The sequence below is a fragment of the Tyto alba genome, unplaced genomic scaffold (genome assembly GCF_018691265.1).
Source record: "Tyto alba isolate M040663 unplaced genomic scaffold, T.alba_DEE_v4.0 Super-Scaffold_6, whole genome shotgun sequence".
Lineage (NCBI taxonomy): Eukaryota > Metazoa > Chordata > Aves > Strigiformes > Tytonidae > Tyto > Tyto alba.
This window is the reverse complement of record NW_024881327.1, coordinates 46,158,045-46,179,927: the sequence shown is the minus strand read 5'-3', so window position 1 is coordinate 46,179,927 and position 21,883 is coordinate 46,158,045. Positions and strand designations below refer to the sequence as shown.

The following is a 21,883-nucleotide window of genomic DNA, read 5'->3' as shown; positions in this document are numbered from 1 at the left end:
CAGGCAAATAGCAGGAAATGGGTGAAGTCAACACAGCATCAATCACTCCTACCAGCAAGCCAGAAACAGTCATGTTTCACAAATATTATAAATTCCCCATTTTACTATTCTGTGGTACAGTGCAAGGGTAACACAGCCAGGCAAGTCTACGGTTTGCTTCAGGTCAGTGCCCTGACAGGGGCAAACTCCTTCCTGGTATACTTCAGCAGATCAGATAACACATTGCTGAGGCACAAACTGCAGTTCAAGGAATAATTCTGATAAAACCATGCTGGGAACTGACTCATATGCTATTCTGAGACATTGCTACTGTACACACTGAAATAATTCTCAGCATACTGAAACAGGAAGCAAGTACTAGGATCCTGAAACATTTTCACAATGTAATTACTCACAGGTTCAACTTTTACCTATCAAGTCCTAGCAAAATCTGTAGGGTAGGAAAAGCGGTTTTTTACTCTTTACTCAAACAAAACCAGTGAAGTTCTGTAATATGTAACAATGAACCTAATTCCATTTAAATAGTAGGAAATGGTTTTAAACCAGTTTATCAATTCAAGTAACAAGACATTCATAACTATGAAAATAACAATGATCAAGACAAATTAATTTAGAGAATGTTCACAAATATATGAGTGATTAAAAGTTGTACACAAAGTACCATAACTTCTTATGAAATTCAATACCCTATGATGTCGGGAACAGCATAGAATAGGGCACCTTATACGACTAGCATAAAAAATACTTCAACGAATAAGGGGGGGGGGGGGGGGGGGGGGGGAAGGTGGGGATGGTGGTGCCGGAAGAAAAACCCACCCTACCAAAACTCAGGTGAACCAGCACTTCATATTACTCAAGATTCAGTGACGGAAACAAGTTTTTATTAAGGAAATAAGTGTTCTTTCCCTCTATTACCATCAGTCAAATTCAACAAACCAAAGTATGACGTCCTATCTATTTTTTTTTTCTCTCCATTTAAGCAACACTTGCATAGCTTTTCATCATGCATCTCTGCACACTTAAGTTATTGATAATTTTGACAGAAGCCAGTAGAGGAAGAAGTGCTTTATTCTGTTGGATGACTATTAACCACACACACAAAAAATGCAGGATATTCTATTAACACATATGTTATGTTCTTATAATATACTACCAGTGATGTGCAAACACCAAAGCAAAATGAGGGATGTCATTTTTATATTAGGCTACCATAACTGGAAAAAAGTGTTATATCACATTAGTGTGAAAATTGAAAGTGAAGCTTTGAAAACCATTACCTTGATCCTTACTCATAGATAAACGCTATTCAGCATCATCCTACACAGTCAACTCACAGCATTTGGAATCCAAGTCGCAAGACCTTCAGAAGTTTTGAAAAGTTAATTTACTGTAAAAAGTGTGATTTTTATCACCAAATAATACTAAGGCAAAAAATTAAGACAACATTCTGAGTTGCAGTTCTTCACTAAGGAAGTGTCAGCCATGTTGAAAACTGTTTCTCTCCATATGCAGGGGAACACCATAGTGCACCATACCTTCATCTTGCCTTGAGTAATAGTGCCAGTTTGGTTAAGATAGAAAATATTTAATATGCTCACCATAAAACATTATACCCTTTCGGCAGAGTCCTTCTGTTTTGTCTGAATCTGTTCACACACTGTAATAAACTTGGACCTCTTTAACAGTACCAACAGTTGAAAAGACAAAGATGTAAAACTTAGCTCTTCAAATATGGTTAAGATCCAACAGAATATAACCCCTCTCTAAAGAGAATGACAGTTTGTAAAACTTGTTGGTCTTTCAGAAAATCATATTAAAGACATTTCTCTAGTTAATAAAACAAAATAGAATTTCAAAACATCTGTTAATCAAGCAGACACTATCAGTAAATCACCTGAAAATAAGAAACCCAGGAACAATTACTTAATCTCAACACCAGATGAAAAGGTAGAAGGTCAAGGGATTTTAGAACTCTGTCCCTAGGAAACACTAAAATCTGATAGGAAGACTATGTCTCTACAGTTCATGGAGGTAAATATTGTGAATAAACAGAAAACCATAATAATACATGGAAAAACATAGACAAAATTGGAAAGAAAGAAATTATGCAGAAACAGGGAGTTTGGTTAACCAAGTTCTGTGGTCACAAGTTCCTTTTTAAAAGCACTGCCTGAAGAGTCAGAAAGAACACATTTCTAAAAAAAGTCTCAGAATTATGTGATTGTTGTTGTGCAACACCTCTGTGCTATCTGCAATGTAGCTGTTATCCTACTTTCCTTTACAAGCATTTGGACCCCAGGGCTGGTTGTTTGCTCGCCATCTTCCTCAAACTCCACCATACCTTAGGGTTAAAAACTAATTTTCCTCTTGGCATGCAGTATTTGATAGCAAATGCGCATATTCTCAATCCTTACTAAAATACTGCTTCGTCTCTTGTTTGGCATTTACATGACAAATTCGTAACAGGAAAAACCAAAACATATTGCTTTTACACAAAGTACTACAAAATAAGGTAAGCCCTAATTAGCAAAGCCATTTTTGACATGACATTTGACAATGATCTGACCTATTTTGCAGAACTTTGAAAATCAGAAATTACAAAAATAGCTACATAAAAAAAACCCCAAACATCTCCATCTTCTCTTTCAGCTTTAGCAACAGTCTGTTTTAGTTTTAGCAACAGCAATCTGTTTGACAAATGAAAAGAAGAAATTATCAGGCATCAGAAGGCATTAAGAGTCACAAGGTGGTGAGTCACTATATAACAAGCCAAACAAACTGACCAAGGAGCTATCTGAGTCTTATATTCCTATAGGTGAAACATTCAAAGCAGCTATTATTTAACAGAACAGCTCCTCAGGTCTGTCTATACTGTAAGAAACCAATTGGGAAGCCTCTGTGCCTGCTGAGAAACAGGGAGTAAATTTGCATCTCCAGGGATGAAACAAAGGAGATGATATTGCACCATGATATTGTTCATCCACCCCTATTATCAGAAAACCTTTCCTAAAAAACAGAGTCTGGAAAAAATTTGCCTAGAAATTTTGTGGAATGTCCATTACTGGAGATTTATAAGAACAAGTCAGATAAATAGTTGTGAGGACTGATTTAGGTACAGCTGATGCATCACACAGAAGACTAAAGTCAATGACCTTTCAAAATAACTCTCACCCCTATTTTTTCCCCTCCAACTCACTGAATTTTGACTGTTACTAAACTTACAGATTGGTAAACCCTTAAACTCCATATTTTCTCCAGAGACAGTACAGTAGGAAACTGAAGATATTCAAAGTATACAGAAGTAGTAAAATGGTTTCTGATATAACAATACATTCATTGTCAACTCCTCTGTGATCACTCTTCAAAAAACCTGCAGTTTTTAAATTTCTTTTTCTTCCAAGCAAGCATACAGTATCTGACGTTTTTCTTATCAACAGACTCAGCTAAGTGCATGTCAGCATTTGCTATGATGATCAGGGCACTGTTCTTCAAGCTCATCCTAACTTAGTGATTAAGTTTTTCCACATAGCAAAGTTTGGCACATGTTATTATTAGTAACAGTAAGAAATTCTAGCAAGGGATGAATCAAAATACATCCTTTACACTTAACCGCCATTTTCTATTTGGTGGAGATGTAAATGAATCTTTATTACTATGGTCCTTCCACTTACAGTTCTCCTAAGTTGCCAGCAAGTGCTTACTTTTCATGCAGAAAACTTTCTACCACCTGAGCATGGTATATTCTAGACTTTAACCCACTTCAGTTTAAAGTGTTTTTCTTGGGTGTGACTAGGACAGGAAGTAACAAAGTATTTGTGCAAGTAGGAAGTGTACCACCTCTAAAAATTTTAATTTTAGCATTGAAAAACTTGGTGTAGAAAGGTATACAGCATGACAGGGAAAGTTATATTTTTCTCAATATTTTTTCAATTTCTAAATTGTCTTCCTTAATAAAGCAAATCACAAAACCATCCAAGTTAGAGAGCTAGACTTAGCTGAATTGGTCTTTACAGTCTCTGGTTCTTCAAGTATCACTCAAAGTATAGCCACAGTTTCAGCAAACGCTCTCAGAAATCTTTTTTTAGGTGAACTACATTATACAACAGGAACTTAAATCAGATTCATACTTTAAATAATGTACAGATAATACCTCCCTTTTACTTGGTTCCTCAGTAGTTCCTCTCATCTTCAAGACTATTCACATGAAGCAGATAATATTCTTTCCAAAACATCAGCAAAGCTACCAGCTGTCTTTACGCAGTTCATTTAAATAATGAAAAGCTATCAGATTCATGAAGTATGAAATCTGAGCAGCCACAGCATGGCTACTTTATAGTGCCTCAAATTTTGAAATATCTCTCAAGTTCTAGTAAGCTCTGTATGCTTATTATATACAAAGGAAACAAAGTCTTTAATGTGTGTTCCTGTTTAATGGAAAGCATCAACACTCTCAAATGCGATGCAGTAGATTTCATTTATTGATAGTGTTTTCAAAAATATACCCATTAAACTAAGGAAATGCATATATCTACCTACCAAAGGTTCACTTTAAAGGGATTTGACAATAAAAACTACTTGATACAATAAATAATAATGTAATACATTTAATGTACACAAAAATGGCAATGAAATCAAGAAGGGGCCATTTTGATTACCTGACAGGAGCGAAACTGGTTGACAAGCAGCGTACATCTCTGTGGATCTTTCCTTCCATCCAAACTGTCCAGTTCAGCTGCTACTTGATTTAGTTCCTCATCAGCATAGTAGAACTGAGCAAGGAGCTGCGGGTCTGTTCTCTGTATCAAAGACAAAGACATATACAATATTACATTACATTTGCAAATAAAACCCCACTTCTGATAATGCTATTTATTGAGGTGTTGAGGGTTTTTTTACATATAAGCTATATAAGTAGTGTGGCAGCATGGAAAACAATGATCTTGAGATTTTTACACAAACAATTTTTTTCCATCCTGAAGAAAAAAATCTCTCATGTAACATACTTGGGGCATTACTCAGTTACTGTTATCTCCAAACCCATCCCAATGTTCTCACAACTTGTGGCATAGTTATCTGGTGGAGCAAACAACTGAATCACGAGTTCAATTTATTAAACAAAAGTAACTTCAGTTCTAGGCAAAACAAGACGAAGTTGCTTTCCAAGTTCAAACAAACAAATAAATCCCCTCAAAATCTATCAAGCAGTGTCATAATCTATCAGGCACTGTGGTAACCCCCTGCAACATGATTCACAGCGCTGTCTGGTCAGAATCTTCACTTTGAGGTTGACAAAAATCAAGTCACAGAGGGAGAGGTACTGAATCTACCAGATAAAATAGGGGGGCCAAATAGATGTAAAGCCTTCACAAAGCAAATAATATGACTAAAGGAGGCATTACAGAGAGAAAACTACACCACAAGTCTTCCAAGTGGCAAAGAACAGAATTATCACAATGGATTTTTGGCCACATTATAACAAAACAGCAATTATAATATGGAGAACAGATGAATAAAGGAATGCATAATTAAAAATATTGAGAAATAATAATAATAAAAAGTTACCCCATAAAAGGGATTCTTTTTTAATATTAACAACTGGAAATTCTGATCCCTGTGAAAACTGTCATCAAAATACCGGAAAAATAACACAGAGCAATATGCGTGGATGGAGGAGATCAGAGTTTTGACTGTTATAAGAGAGTGGAGATGCAAGTGGGAGAAGGGAGGGAGTAGTTTTTTTGTAGGTGCCAGCAACTTGGCATGGGCCAAGATTTGTGGGCTCAGATAAACACAACCTCATATGATTCTAAAGTAGTAGTCAATAAAATATACACAAGATTTGCAGGAAATGTGCATAAAATGAAAACAGTTGTTTTTAATCACAGTATAAGAAACATTAAGACTATACTAATTGTAGACTGGGAATTAGAATTAGTTGTCACTAGATGGAAGAAAAAATGCCTGATATTACAGAAAGCAAATAGCTGCAAAATATCTGCAACTGATTGTTAATTCACTGAAGAATGAAACAGTGCAACAATACTTTTAGAGGACCAGGTTTATGCATGAAAGCAGTAAAAATAAAGACCAAGTTGCATGGAAGCAATTCACAGAGACTCAAGCATTGAAGACAAAAATAAATATAGGGAAGAGCTTCCAAAGAAAACATTCCTTTTATAAACTGAAAAAAAAAAAAAAAAGGCAAAAGCTTAGAAATTACCAAGCAGAGCAAAACATTTTAAATGACAGGTAATGAAGATTTACAAGATAAGTACATCAGAGCAAAACATGTACCAACAGAAACAAGTGTAACCTTGAAGAAATTAGTCAACAGCAAAACAGAAGATAGCATCACTTCAAAAGACAACATCACCAAATGCAACAAATAGCAAAGGACAAAAACCACTGAAAGTATAATGAAGAAGTATGTGTTGTGAATCATAACATTTTTTAATCTGAAACACATAACATTTCCACTATTGTAAATGAATAAAATACCAAAGTTCTTAAGGGATGAGCATATGGATGTGGCAGGATCAGAATGCTGCACTTACTGCTTTAAACCTGTGGTTTACTAATAGAGGTGATAAAGGTATATTGGAGATCTGAAACTTGTGCTTCACATACACCCAGTCATGCAGCACCAGGCCAGAAAACACAAACTGTGATCACACAAAGATTAGTAGCAAACCTCTGCCAACAGCAACACAGGTTCGTAAGTGGTGAGTGAAAAAATAATTGCTGTCAGGAATACTTGGGGAAAAAAAAAAAGGCAGTTATAAAAAATAAAATATAAAGGCAGTATATAAAAAAATAGAATTTTCAAAAAAAGGTACCACGACATATTGTTAAACTCCCTATTTTAGTCTCCACAAGATACATATCCTACAAAAGAATCCTTTCAGGCCTTCATAGCACAACAGCATTAAAACCTGCAGAGCTGTTTAGTCCCTGGAAAGGAACAATGGAGTATTAACACTTTTTGAAGAGAACAGTATACATCCTCCACACTTGAAAGGATCAAGGAGGTAACTACAGCAAGTATTTTATTGCCGTAAGACTTATGGAAAAAGATTTAGTCTTATAAGTGATGCCAAATATGCCCTCAGTGTTACATGCTGAATTGGTTCTCAGTCAGCAATTTAATGAGAACAAGAATCCTCCCTGAAAACAGAAGCACCAACTCCTGTTCCTACATGCTTTATTTGTGCATTAATATAGTGAATGTAAGGCTACCTTTAGCACTGTCCTGTGAGGCATCACACTGCCCAGCAGCTTCCTACATCACTACTTACCACCACCCAAATTCTGAGGCAAGTCAGAAATGAAACATTTTTTCAGGCAGTTGAAATGTAGTAATGAAAGTGTTAAGGTTTTTTTTCTTCTTTAAACAGCCACTTTCTATAAAATAGAGCCTTTCAAATCATAAGCTTCTTCCTCTTATTCCTTTCAATGTTGTCTATTAAGTGTTTTCAGTCCCCTGAGTGTAAGCTGTCAAAAACTTAAGTCTTGAATAATGTCTCCACTATAGCTTTGATATAAAGTTTCCGAGGGAGAAGGATAAAGCTCGCGCTAAATGGTCAGGAAAACAAAATTTGAAATGAATGGTAAGAGGGAGAGCCTTATTTTTAACTACTAAATTTAATTTTGTTTAGTCCTGAATTTCTGTATTTATAAAGTAAGGCTTAGTAAAGCATTTCTTTCGGCATTTCCCCTATCCAATTATTTTTATTATTTCTGATTTTTACTTTTTCCTTCAGCATTTATGTACGAATATTAAAAGTTCCCAGACAAAGCTGTTCACCAAAGATGCAGAAGTTTGTGTGTAGAACTGTGGCAAAGCATGACTGCTGATTTATAAGCATCTAAATTGCATTGCAGAAGCAAAATATGGCAATTTACTAAGACTGCTCTCAAGCAAGACAAGTAAAGCTGAGATACTTAGCTCCCACTTGGCTGATCTTTTAAATTGGAGCAACAAAAGTTTTAATTGAATCTCTCTACTGTGTTATGTTTGATGTGGATTAGTATCATGATCTTTGATTAATTGTGTCAATCATATGTGGTCCCTGGCAAGACAAAGCTTCATGAAACTAAATGTCTTAGCAGGGGGTCATTTAAAGCAAACAACCACAACTTACTAAATTCAGTTTGCTCCAATGAGTAGCATAAAATAAGAGATAGTACCATGCTCAATGCCAGTTTTTACTTGGTTTGTGCAAAATAGCGTTCAAATAATTCCATCCAAATTATTCTTTAGCAGAGTAAGAATTAGTAATTTCCATCCTCAACTGCTCAGATTAATAGACAAACTTCATTTGAAAGTACCTAATAGAGAACCTACACCTTATCCTGATACCTTGTTTCAGGAATTAATCACATTTACCACCAAATAAATGCATCTAATCCCTTGGTTTGATTTGCTGGATTTCAGCTCCTAGATACTACCCATTTTTCTTTTTTCCACTGAAGTATCAAGTACTTATATTACTTCTATTTGCCTATTTCTGTATCCACAGGCTGAAGCTGCATTAGCAATATTGCCAGTGCATAATTTACCATATCAATGGAGTACGTTCTCCACTGATTTGAAATCATCACTTCATACGTGGGTGACAAGGTACCACCCCAATTTGTATGGTATACATTGACTATCACTCCAGTCAGTACGAAGACAGGAATCACCACACCATCAGTTACATTTTTTTCTCTTTTTTAATTTAGCCATGTCATTTAATACCACATCATTCATATTTTATATGAAAGATCACTCACTGGACATTTATTTTAATTATTTTTACTTTTTATTAGGTACCACACTGATTAGGTTAGAGATCAAAATAAGAAGACTGTCTGCCAACCACCAGGTCAGTATAAAACCGTGCATGTGAAAAACGTATTAACTACTGAACTGGTTACACTTGTTTTTTGCCCGTGAAGTCCTACCAATGAATGGAGTGACTAGGATTAGGGTTAGTTCCGTTTGTTGCAGAATTAATTCTGATTTGATTCTTCATACAGGATTTATATGGACTATAAGAGAATGTTGGAAGAAAAACATCTTAAGAGACCTACTAGCTACAGGTTATAAGTAACAGGTCTGTAAGATCACTTATTTCATGTTATCAGATGAAAAAGATGTTTTTCTCACATCCTGTAAACAAGTTGGTCTATCAAAATTAGAAGCTGTCACTAAAAAATGTCACCCAACTGGGAAAGGAAGAAATTCCAGCACAGACTTGAACACGGGACAGAAGCAAATAGCTAGACCGAAAACTGATACTATAATAAGAAGCCAGGGTGCCAAGAGATCAATCTCAAAACATATTGTAATTTTGAGATTTAAGAATTGCCTTGAAAATCATATTTCCATAAATAAGGGTTCTTCTTGGGGAGGATTTCCTCCTTTTGAAACTAATTGCAAGCATCTTTTGCATTATTTTTAACAACAGCTTTCAAGTATCAATACTGCTTCTTTTTCAAGTAACACAAAATATGCGTCATCTTATAAACATAACTGACAGCAATGAATAATTTGAACGCTAAAGGGAACATTCCCCCCAGGTTTCCGTGATCCTTTGTAGGGAAGTAAAAATATTGTTCAGGCTTTATCTTCTACTGACACTGCAACAGGAACCAAGCGCCCACCACCATCACAAAAGGAGACAGAAGACATCATCATCCCAAATGAGCCAACGAATAGATTGAAGCAAGGAACTGTACAGATGAGCAAGAACCCAGCCAGTGATACAACTATCTTCTGATGCTTGTCAGTTATCCTCTGGAAAATAATCATCATTTTTGAAATGCTGATCTAAAGGCTTCTGTACAACAGCTAAACGCCAACCCTGCTTAAAGTAAAATCTGAGATGAACCTGAGATGAAAGGCTCCAGATCTCCCGTGTTCACCAGCAGTTCTCCAGCACTAAGCACTTATGTCCCTCCCACATGCTCAGAAACCCTGACTTGATCCCTATGGAAAGAAGCTATATGGAAAAGCATTAATATTATGCATTTTGCTGATGGTAAATATGGATTGCTTTTTGACAAGGGAACAAAGTACAGCTACATCCATCAGGGTAACTTTTCAAGTTGTACTTGGCAATGGTAAAACGTGCATTTTACACAAGTACACGTATTTTATTACACATTGCAGTAACTGCATTCACAATAACAGGACAATATTGGGTGATAGTCCATGTGTGATACTTCTAACTGCTGTAGGTGCCACATGCCACCACCCTTCCTTAACCAAGAAGGTTGGCAAACATCAACTGCCTGCTCAACAATTTCAGTTCTGCTACAACTCTAACAGCTGAAGGGAAAAGTATAAGAGAAAGGTGGTGGCCTTCACACGAGTGGAACTGTCTTTCAACTAAGCAGTTTCCCCCTTCGGTAAGGGAAATGGTGGTATAAATGTCTCTATTACTGAGGGCCCACTTGTTCTCAGTCTAAATCTGTTTTCTTCTATAATTTTGGGGAAAGGAAAGTAGTACATTGTCACATAAAGAGGATCAACCTCAAACTTTCCATTCCCCGCACTAAATGCTGCCGTTATCAGACAGTGCCAAATATGAACAATTACTGCATAGCACAGAAAACAGAAAAGGGACTTCACAAGTGAAAGCACATTCCCTTTGAGATGGGAATTTGGAAAGGCTATAGGTTAAGAACTTGATCTTACTCTGCAGTGTACAGAAAACGCTGCCTAACATTTTGGAAAACAACTCATTGTGTGAGTTGAAAACGTGTTCTGTGCACAAGGCAGAATTAGGTCTTAAGCATTTTAAATATAGCCAGTGATGAGGCGATGTGGTATTTTTAAAGCTTACAACTGATGTTGCATGTAACTAGTTTTAAGATAATTAAACTTAACTAAGACTTACATAACATTATCATAAGGAAAAAGAGTATTGATCAAAAGTAATAGGATTTAAGCACAAATTCCCAAGTTTATTCTTTGCCAGTATGAAAAATAACCAACTTAGTGACAAAAACTTATCCAATTGAAAACTGACTACATGAGTCACATTTGCACTCGTAGGCTTAACTGACAGGTGACAAGTTCCAAAGACTTAAGGTATTTCTTCAGAAAAGGATACAAGCATTTTTCATTGATTTTCAGATGTTAATATATAACAATAAGAAAAAAATCATTCTCTAACTGGCAGGTGAGCCAAAATTTGTGATACTTAAATTCAAATGTCAAATTTTAGTAGCACAAATATTTCTTCATATTAAACAAAAGGCGAGTTTTGTTACTCTAAGTACACCATTGTTTTGGGGGGCTTTTTTGTTTGGTTTTGGTGTTACATTTTGCTTTGTTTTCTTTTTTTGTTTGCGGTTTTTTGGTTGTTTTTTGTTTGCTTGTTTGTTAAGTCTACTGACCATCTGATGTGATATCCGTTAAGGAAAAAAGGGAAAAATTTCCCTCAACATTCATATTTTGTAGAATGTAATGAAGTCAAACTGGTGTCTCACATGCATAAAAATAAAAAGGACTCAGAGATGAATATGGCAATTGGTAATTGGTCATGAGGATAAGTAAAAAACAAGCATTGTGAAAAAAGCTACAGCCTGGCTAAATCTTTGCCAGCTGCTCTGTGTTTATCTACAGAATATCATTACACAAGCAAGAAAGACAGGTGAACAGCTTGTTATCACAATAAAATGCTAGCAGCACCTTAAGGAAAAAAAAAAAAAAAAAACAAACCCAGTGAGATAATGATTTATTGGACAACAAGAATCAGCTGCATGAGGTTTTGCAATACTAGCACACTCTCCCCAAACACATTTAGATGCTGTTTCCCCTACAGAATACCATACCACCAACCGCACAAAAAGGATAATCTGATGGTGTTTACAGTGAACTAGAGTAGCAACTACTTGAGACTGCCACGCAGTCAGTTTTCACTCATGATGGATTAAGTCACCATACATAGTTTCTATTTTTGAGTGTTCATAATATTAATCTATAAAAGCATGTGCTCAAATCCATATTTTCTGGGGGAAGTACATAAGCATATGCTGAACACATTAAGCTTTTGGACATGCACTCTGCTGAACAGGAATGACCTGCAGCTGAACTGCAGCTTCAATTTCTAGGAAAGAAGATAGACTTCAGGAAGAAAAAGGGGTTTTGCCATGGGGAAATCAACACACTAAGCAGGCATGAGAAGTGATGGAGCAGCCACTTCTTCCATGTGAAGAATGGGTAACCTGCAATGCTACCTTCTCCTCCCAGGTCTGTAGTTCCAGTATTTTGCTCATGCTTAGCAGACCTGGTAGAACGCCAATTTTGTCTTGCTGTTTGGTACGGACCTGTTTTGAACAATCTGCCATATGCAGCATTTTACTTGTGGATCATGAAATAAACGTCTTAATCAGGGCATAGACAAAACTCTAACAAGAGAGAAACCTGAGCCAGCAACAAGTTCAAGCCTGCTGACTATAAAAGAGTTACTCCATAGTCTTTCTCAGGTAGTAACAGGCGTATCACATTCCTTAGGTTTCTTCACACTGAAAGTACATCTTTATTTCTCTTTGCCTCAGCAAACTTGCTTATGATGCGTCTGAGGTGTTCCGTATTATATTTTAATAAGAGCACAGTCATCTGTGTGAAGTTGCTCATATATAACCTCATTTGCCTTGTAGGAGGCTTTCAGTAAGCTCAGGTTGAACACTTTGCCAGATGTTCAGGATTTAAACTACCTTGGCATCATATCACTAGCACAATCAATCATTGCAACAAAAAGATTTCATCAGAACTTTGTTCCGAAACACTTCTGTTCAAGCCCAGTGATGAAAGAAATTGCTCTTATGGCCCTCAGCACAGAAGCTTTTCCCAGCTTCTGCCTTCTGACAAAAACTTCAAATGAATGTCTGCCTCAGTGAATCTTTTGATCTTATTTCCATTATTTCAGCTAAAACAAGTAGCTTGGAGTGCCATCATCAAACTGGGTTTCCTATTCTGCGTTCCAGATAATAGCAAGCTTCAGTTGATGTTTGTCCTGTGCTCACCACAGCACCTATCTGCAGAGATTCATCCATGTCTAATAACAAATGCACTCAGGACAGAGTCCTTCAGTTGGAACACTGAACACCATCTCTCTTTGCAGAAAGTTCCTACCTCCTTTTAGCTAAGGACCTACCTAAAGTTTTAGGGAACTTTTAGGAACCTCATTGCTTTTAAGGACTTGGTACTGAGATTATTATCTTTTTTCCAAGCATGCTTGAACACCAATAGTGGCTTTGAGAATTATCAGAAGATGGGCAAGGAAGACAAGAAAGGCACCAGACAAACCAACAGCAGGGCAACAGCAGGACCACAGAGGACTTTAAACCACACTAAAAACTTTTTGAAACAGTCCATCAACAAATAAATGTATATATTCAAGTACACAAAAAGCACATATTTGCCAGAAGACAGTAAACTAACTGAATGGCAGTGCATGGGAGAAGGTTCCCTTGCATCCCTGCTCCCACCCCCTGCCGAATTGAATCTTTTTGCTCAATTAGGCATTCCTGAGTCTTTTCAGACAATATCTTCAAGGTCTGTCCTTGGTCTCCTGGTCATGCAGAAAATCTCTCCTGGGAAGCAAATGGGTTTTTACAGCTATTCGTGTTTTCTGTACTAGCTCAGCATACAGTTTTAGTTTGACCATTTCACCTCATCAGCATACATGTTGGATAAGCTGTACCACTGTTCAGCTGTTCCCGCCCCTCCCCCCCAACCAGTTCCTTTTAAATCAAGACACAGAATGCACAAAAACTAAGCAGAAGTTATATCCAAACATGAATGCTTTTGTTATATATCTTCCTAAGATGGACAGTTCTATATGCATTTATTAAAAGGGAAAAGAAATTAAAAGAAAAAAAAAATTAAAAGAAAAAAAAAATTAAAAGAAAAAAAAAAAACCCAAACAACAAACTAAAAACCAACAAAAAAAAAAAATCACAAAAAAAACACCCACAAGCCACGCACAAGACACCCCCACCCCCAAAACTCTCTAGTTACTACATATTAGTGATTCATACAAAGATTTAAAAATCACATATTGTCTCTTTTGCCAAGATCAAGTTTCTCAGACTTGTTTTCTGCCTGCCTAGGTAAGTATAAAAAACCAACACAATTATGGTACTACCTATTTAATAAGGACACTTCTCCCACATTCCCAAAACTAGCTTTCAGAAATGCTGTAATACATACAGCCTATTGCCTATTATTCTTTATTGATCAGCAATATCACTTTCACATTATCAGTATACATGTTCAGATGCTCCCTAAATTCATTATGCAAACATCGTGTTGCCAAGTATTTTCTTGTACTCTAGTAAGCTAAATGACAAAAGACGCAAAGGCATTAATTGCAGAACTGCCATTAAAAGCAAGGAAATGCATTACCAGTAATGCTTACTGTAATATTTATAAAGCTTTGGCAAGAACATGTTTCAAACTAGTTTTCCTTTTTTATATTTGATAATAGCATCAAAAAACAACACTACATTGGAAACACCAAAAAAGAAAGAGGAATCTCTTCTTTGAAAAATGAAGCTTAAGTAATGCAAAAATATTAACTCATACATGTACAATTCATTTTAATTTCAATGTAGACACCTACTGCAGGTCGTCATCAGCTGACAACACTAACCTTTATCTTCCACTACAGCTGAACTTCCTTCTCTACCAACACTGCTCTACATATGCTTTACACCCCAGTCAGACTGCAGAAATGAACACTAACAAGGGACCATACCAAAATCAGAGGCAGACTCATGACTTCTCCTGCATGTAATGGGGCAATGAATTCCAGTGTTTCCAAAGCCTTAGGGAAGACGAGCTGCAGGAGTAACTATAGCTCACATATCAGTGGCCTAAGGTTAAAAAGTTCAACTGGTTTTACTATGAATACTGCATTTGACAAAGTTCAGCATACATGCAGTCGTGGATCAAAAGCTATTCATTGCTTCTCAATTGGGAAACCATAAATATTTTTCTCTGAAGAAAATAACCAACATAAAATCAAAGTGTCAAAAAAGTTTGCTGACATTACTGAAATAAAATTTCTTAATTATTCCCAATAATTTCAAAACTACTCTCAGAATAGATGGTAATAGCTGAATCCAGACTGACTTTCACAGTTGTCTGACTACAGTCACATGATCACATTGTTTGCCTAAAACATGGGAACTTGCTTCAAAACAGTCAAAAATAGATTCACCTCCTATCCCTCCGATTTTTCCTGCTCAAGCCTTTCTGTTTTGTGTAACAAATGCAAAATGGAGGTCAGAACTTGGAAGTACTTCCCCACTGTGGTATTTGCTTGAACCAGATGACTCTTCCTCCAGCCCAATCAATACTGTGTTTTAATCAAAGATTCGAAGATGAGAGCTGCAAAAAGACCCCTCTAGATTTTCCACAAGCATGATGGTACCATTTCCTTCTGAAGGTGAAGGACATCTGTTCAAACCTACTGAACTAAAAATCTCTTTTTTTGCCCTTACTTGCTAGCTTAGAAGCAAGCTGCCTTGCATCCAAATTTAGCTCCAGTACCTGGGGCCTTTACAGTTTGCTCCCTCCAGCATCAGTTACTGGTGCACCAGACCTGAGCCAAAACTGTGCTTTTATTTTCACCACTATGTACAACATGGTCAAGCCTGCACACCACAAATGCCTATAAAACTTCAGGGACTTCCAATGATGACCTAAAAACATCAAAGCATTATTAAACACTTAGAAACTTGCTTTTACTATATATGACCCATGCAACTGTGGAGAAATACTTAAAGGAGACCCATATTTTACACTTCTGTGGTGATTTGCAAACACACTCAAAGCAATTAATTGAGAAGTCTTACAATAAAATGCTTTAGGCTATTCCTCCAAGCAGTTAGCTTACCTAGTCAGTCAACAGCTTCCTCATGTATTGAATATATTACAACTTATAAAGATACATTGCTTTTCTTTATCAAAAAAATATAGGTGAATTACAAAATTCCCTTTCAAATAAAATGTTGCAAAGACTGACAGTTTTTTTTAAATTGTAAATATAGATGTCAATATAACTTAACTCAGATTTTTTGTACCTATTTGTTTTCATTGATATAATTACAAATAATATTAAAATTACCAATGGTATACATAGAAAATCATTACAAATTAGGTTAAAACAGAATATAATCCAAATAAAGACTCTGTTCAGGAAGACATGTTAACTTCAGAGGATGATGTTATCGCATGCCAAAATTGCACTGTGAATACAAACACCATTCAAAAATCATGACTAACACCCATAATTATAGTATGTGTTGAGAAACTATTTTTATTCATTTACTTTTTTGTTTACTTATTTGAGAGAAAAAGGAAGTTCAGAATTTATCAACTGGAGATGACAGAAGACTATAGCTTGGAACTGACTAAGTTTGGGGATACACATATATTTTGGAGGGGTGTCAAAGATTATTTATATTCAGCAAAACATAATTATGTTTTTGAAATGGAATGAAAACATGGTGATGTAAATCAAGCTGGCATTGTACTTCCACTCTATAAGCAGCTACTACTCAGTTGTTCATGTCACTACCTACAACAGCCTAAGGACTAGTCAGGTCCCAATACAACCCAAGACAAAGGAAAGGGCATTAACTGGGGGAAGGGAAATTACAGTAAGACGGTAAAAGTACTGACTGATTACAGCGCTATGACCCATTTCAGAGATATGCATTCATATATTTATTCCATACACAGCAAAATAATATTGCAAAAATTATTGTAAAAATTAATTTTCAGGAAGTATATGAATGCAGATTGTTACAGAACGATCATTTTGAGACAGGCAGTTTCTGCATTTAAATCACACAAAATCCACATGTGAAATATAGTAGTCCTTGTTTAACATATCACTGAATGCTTAAGTACTGCGACAGGAAAGGCAATAAAAATCTGAAGTGCAGGATACAAAAAAACACAAACAAAAGCACCCAGGCTAAGACAGAAGCTAAACCCAGTACTAGTGTTGAAAACAGGACAAATACAGGAAAAATATGTCATTGAAAAGATGGATTTAAGCCCAACACAAACCTCATCTCTTTGAGAAGCATCTTCAAGTTTCATAGTAAACCCAGCCCTTCTGCTCACTGGTAACTTCTAGGCATCAAATCCCAAAGCTAACTTCTAAAGCTATGACAAATGCAGGCCTCCTAACAAGATAAATCCTGGAGTAAATGAAGCAACTTGAATTATGAAAATTACATTAGCAGCCCTTCTAAATATATAGTTGCCTTTGTAAAAGACAATTTCTGGAAAGCTATGCAAGTTATTTTATTCCATAAAGGAAAAACTGCATTACCTGTGAAGTGAGACTTGCTAAATTACCAGAAGAGCCATTACAAACATCTTAATTTCCCAGGAAATAATTTCATTAGACAAAGCATGAAAAAACAGGAGACTGCTAGACTTCCTAATGATTGTATATGTTTCTTACCACAAAGATGTTAGCAATTGTGAAGACAAATGTGTACATAAACTGCCTGTCTTCTAGACCTCAAATTTCCACAAAGGAGCCTAACAAGGCTGTGGTCTGTCACCCCACCATTATCAGGGTGCCATTTGTTCCTCTCATGTAGGACATGTGGCTCTGTGTCACTGCCCCAGCTGGACCTAGCTTCAGCTCAGTATATTCCAGGTGGCCCAAAGCCTTGTTATTCTCAAAGAACAAATGGGAGAACTTGCTCTTATACACTTAATTTCTCCCTGGACATATTACTACATAAAAAACTTGTTGTACAGCACTGCAAGATACACTGCATGAAAAAAACTGAAAAAGTAAAAATTTAAAGAGAAAAGTTTTTTTTCTTCTTTCTGCCCTGCTGAGTCAACATTCCTCCTAATGGATCCTCCTTTGCAACAGATGGGAAAACTCTCCAGCAGTCCACCACTGCACAGTTCAGCAATGAATTGCCCAAGTCAACATGACTCTCACATGTTTCATTTCACAAGCTAAGGAATTTATGCTGACTTGCAATGGATGATGATGCTACAACAAAAACTTGTCTTAGTGTACCTCATCACAGGTGTCACTCAATAAAGGAGACTGAAATTTGGAAAACGACCTTGTCCTTACCAAACCCACTCAATTAAGTCAGCTTCCAAAAAAACACTGGAGCCAGAATATTATTATAAAAACTTAGCACTTAACAGTAACAGTATAGCAAAACAGTTGAAACTATACAAAGCAAGATTTTCACTCGTTCTCTGGAACATCCTGAAGTCTCTCTCAGGCTACGAAAAGCCAGATGGAACTAGACTACGTGCAGCTGCAGTACATATTAATTTGCTTTGGCAGCCTGGTCTTCCTCACTTGTTGAACAATCTCTCTCCGCATGTACAAAGCACATCTGCCTGCACTGTGCCTCCAAGTCTTTCTACATCACTCTTCCATTTTCCAGCCTTCTTCACTCTGCCAATACAAAGCACATTGTTCCATCAAAGAACCAAGGCATTCGTGCTGTAAAGGACTTGACAAAGTAAAATACAGAGGGATACTCCAGCAAGTATTTTCAGCTGGAGGCAAGTTAACTAAAATCACTTTCTGAAAAACAGTACTTACATTGAGAGCAACAGTTCATGAAAAGCAACATGCCAACTGAGGACAGGACCCAGAACATCGGATTTCTTTCAGAGGAAAGAAGACAAAGCAAATACTTCCAGTACTCTACACGAGGACTATTTTCAAACATATCTCCTCAGTGTCTGTTTTTAAAATCAGGCCAAAAACCAGAATTGTACTCAAGGCTCATGATCTGTATTCACAGTAATCTAGTCAAGTTTAGGATAATCAGCCCAAAACCTGCTATTATCCCCAAAGCTGTTTTGTTGCTAGCATGTCCAGCTTAGACAGAAATAAGTTACATTTATCGGAAGGAAAAGTTAAGGAATAAAACATGGTACGTATTCACTGTATCTGATTATGAGAAATGTTTTTGTGCATAGGATATTTACATCTTAAGGATAACCCTCTCTTTGCCTGTCCACAGCTGGGGGCTGGAAATCCTACATCAAACACACACACAAAGTTCAAATCTCTTATAACAGTATTGTCTTCAGTAAAAACATACGGGTCTGGTATCATGGCAAGACCTCAGCTACAGGAGATTGTCTACAGACCTGGCAGCATTTTACCTGGATTAAACACAATAATTTGCAATTTTAAAAACCCCAAGCAAAACAGAAAATAGTACAGTTCTCAATTTTTCATCACATCTCACTACATACGATTTTATCAAGCTTTTTACTATTGTCTCCAGTTACTTCAAAATTACTAGAAAGGATCAAAACAAATAAGGAGGCAAAAAAGATAAGAATTGACTCCTGAGAGAGACATCATTATAACCAGAGGCAGCAGCTTGCACAATCCTAAAAATAAAATATAATCGGGAAGTTACATATTCAAAAAAGTAGCCTTCCACTAGCATCTTGCACAGGTACTGATAAATAAGATGTTTGCTGGGAGAGACACATCTTAAGTGTCAGAGCATCACTGACATACAGAGAATAATGGGCAGTGTACTATTAAAATCTTAGTATCTATACTCTGGTGGTTTAAAGAAAATGGGGTGCCCCTTTCTCTTAAACCAGAAGAATCTCCAAATTCAGTGCTCCATGAAGCTCTTAGTTCTCAATCACAGATTATCACAAATTTACTATCAGAGTCACTAATATTCTTGTATATACTTTGGAGAGATAAATATACATGATTGGTAGTGAGAAGTTAAATCTGTCTGGGTCTCCTGACTAAGCTGGTAGTTTATTGCTTCACATTCTCACCTGACTTATTGACTCCATGCAGAGGTTTCTAGACCCTTATCCAGCCTAATCAGAAATACCACCTGGACTGGGATAACACACTCTGAAAATTCTCTCCCCATTCATAAAATCAACACAGTTCCTAGCTGGGAAGACAGTCAAAAGTAGCAGGTTTTTCAGGCTATTTCTTAGGTTTGTCTGTCAGCTTGTGCCAAGAAAAATCTCACTTAGGCATCAACAGCCACAGTACCTCAGGAGGAGAATGGAAAAAGTATAATGCCAAGCAGTCCAAAGGAAAAACAAAGTTTGGTACAGTCAAATCATGCCATGTTCTCCTGAGAACTAAGCATTAAGTATCTGGTATAGTTTTAAAGTGTCATATCCAAAGACACTACACCTCTGCAAGAGAAAGGCTTCCCAGGCCCACCCGAGACCATGAATGCAAAGTAAAAAGACCAATTCTGCAAGTGCAAATTATGGCCAGAAGCCAACATATGCAGATATTGCCTTCAAAACTTCTCAGTTCTGTGCAGCGGATGGCTTAGCAATGACAAAATACTTCTGAAGTACAAGATATGTTCATTCATGGAAGCTCTTACTACACGATTCCCCCATTTATCCTCTAGGACCAGGCTGCTGAGGCAGACCTCTGCCAACAAGTAATTTCTCCTCAGAAAAATTATCAGACTGAATTGGAAAAATTGATATCATACCTGATGGATCCAAACTACACATGGATTAGCAGGCTTGTCTTATCCCCCAAAAAAGCTTACACAAGACAACAGGTAAGAGGTAAAGAGCAAAGGGTTCATTTCAAGAAAAATTAGTAGTCGCTTTGTAGGGAGATAGATGTGCTGCTTTTGTTGGCCAGAGCTATAAGCTTGTCCTGATAGCTTTGCACCAAATATAAGTACGATGCCTATGAACCCAGATCAAACCAATCAAGATTGAAATACTGGCAGGACAGTGATGTAAGGATAAAATGGCAGAACAAGACAGAAAAGGATCTCCTAGAAACTGCATTATTTTTTCCCATGACTGATGGAGAAAATTTGGATTAAAGCTCTGTTCTGACTGCAATACAGCCCCATTGAGTACACTAAACACATTCCAAAAAACCTAATCCTTACCTGTATGACCTCATTCAAGACAATACCAATGCTCTTGCATCAAGCCAAAAAAAAAAAAAAACAACAACAACAACAACAACAAAAAAAAAAAACACTAAACAAAACCAACCCAACAGGTCATAATTATTACTATGGATTCATCAAAAAAACAGCAATTACAACATATGTTGCTTTGATCATGTCCGGGGTTTGAGTGAGTGGTGGGGTTGTGACAGAAGGGGAAGAAGCTACAGCAGTGGCCCCCTGTGAAAAGCTTCTCAGAGATCCCCCAGCTCCAAGTCTGCCCCACCTCTGCACCAAGGCCAATCCAATTAGCTGTGCCTCTTTGATACCGTATTTGAGAATAGACCTGGGAGGACTCGAAGCTATGAGGAGGAGTTGTGACATCTCTGTGAACATCACAGTCAGTGGAGGAACGGAGGAGGAAAGGAGTGGAGGTGTGCTGGAACAGAGACCTCCTGTATCCTGTGGTGAGATAGCAGGGCAGTCCCCCCTGCTACCCATAGATCTATGGTGGTGCAGCAACTGGCATGCCATCTCGGGTGACAGCACCCAAAGGAGACTGGGATCCTGTGGGAAGAAGCAGCCCCCACTGCTGTAGTTCACCGCTGGGAAGACTGCAACTTGTGGGGGTGTCCCATGCCTGAGCAGCTCAGGAAGGGCTACATCCCATGGAAGGCACTCAAGTTGGAGGACTGTCTCCTGTGAGATGGGGACCACGCGGGAATAGGGGGAAGAACTTCCAGAAGTTCCCCTCCACAAGATGGAAGAAGCGGCAGCACTGACTGCAACCCCCACCCCCTGCCCCTGTGCCGCTGGGGGAGGAGGTAGAAATATTGTGAGCAGAGATGAGCCTGGGAAAAAGGGAGGGGGGTGGGGGGGAAGGTGTTCTCAGGATTTGGTAATGCTTCTCACTGTCCTACTCTGTCTGTTAAGTTTCATTGTTGCT

General features: G+C 37.3%; 1 protein-coding gene across 8 annotated transcripts in view; it reads right to left on the bottom strand.

Moving 5' to 3' along the window:
- The window catches only part of ZFYVE28 (zinc finger FYVE-type containing 28), a 159,622-nt gene that overhangs the window by 75,558 nt on the left and 62,181 nt on the right, over window positions 1-21,883 (bottom strand). For all 8 annotated transcript variants that reach the window (XM_032987426.2, XM_032987429.2, XM_042808340.1 and 5 more), the window contains exon 2: window positions 4,656-4,796. In XM_032987426.2, the coding sequence (XP_032843317.1) occupies window positions 4,656-4,796 (141 nt within the window). The remainder of the gene's footprint in view (window positions 1-4,655; window positions 4,797-21,883) is intronic.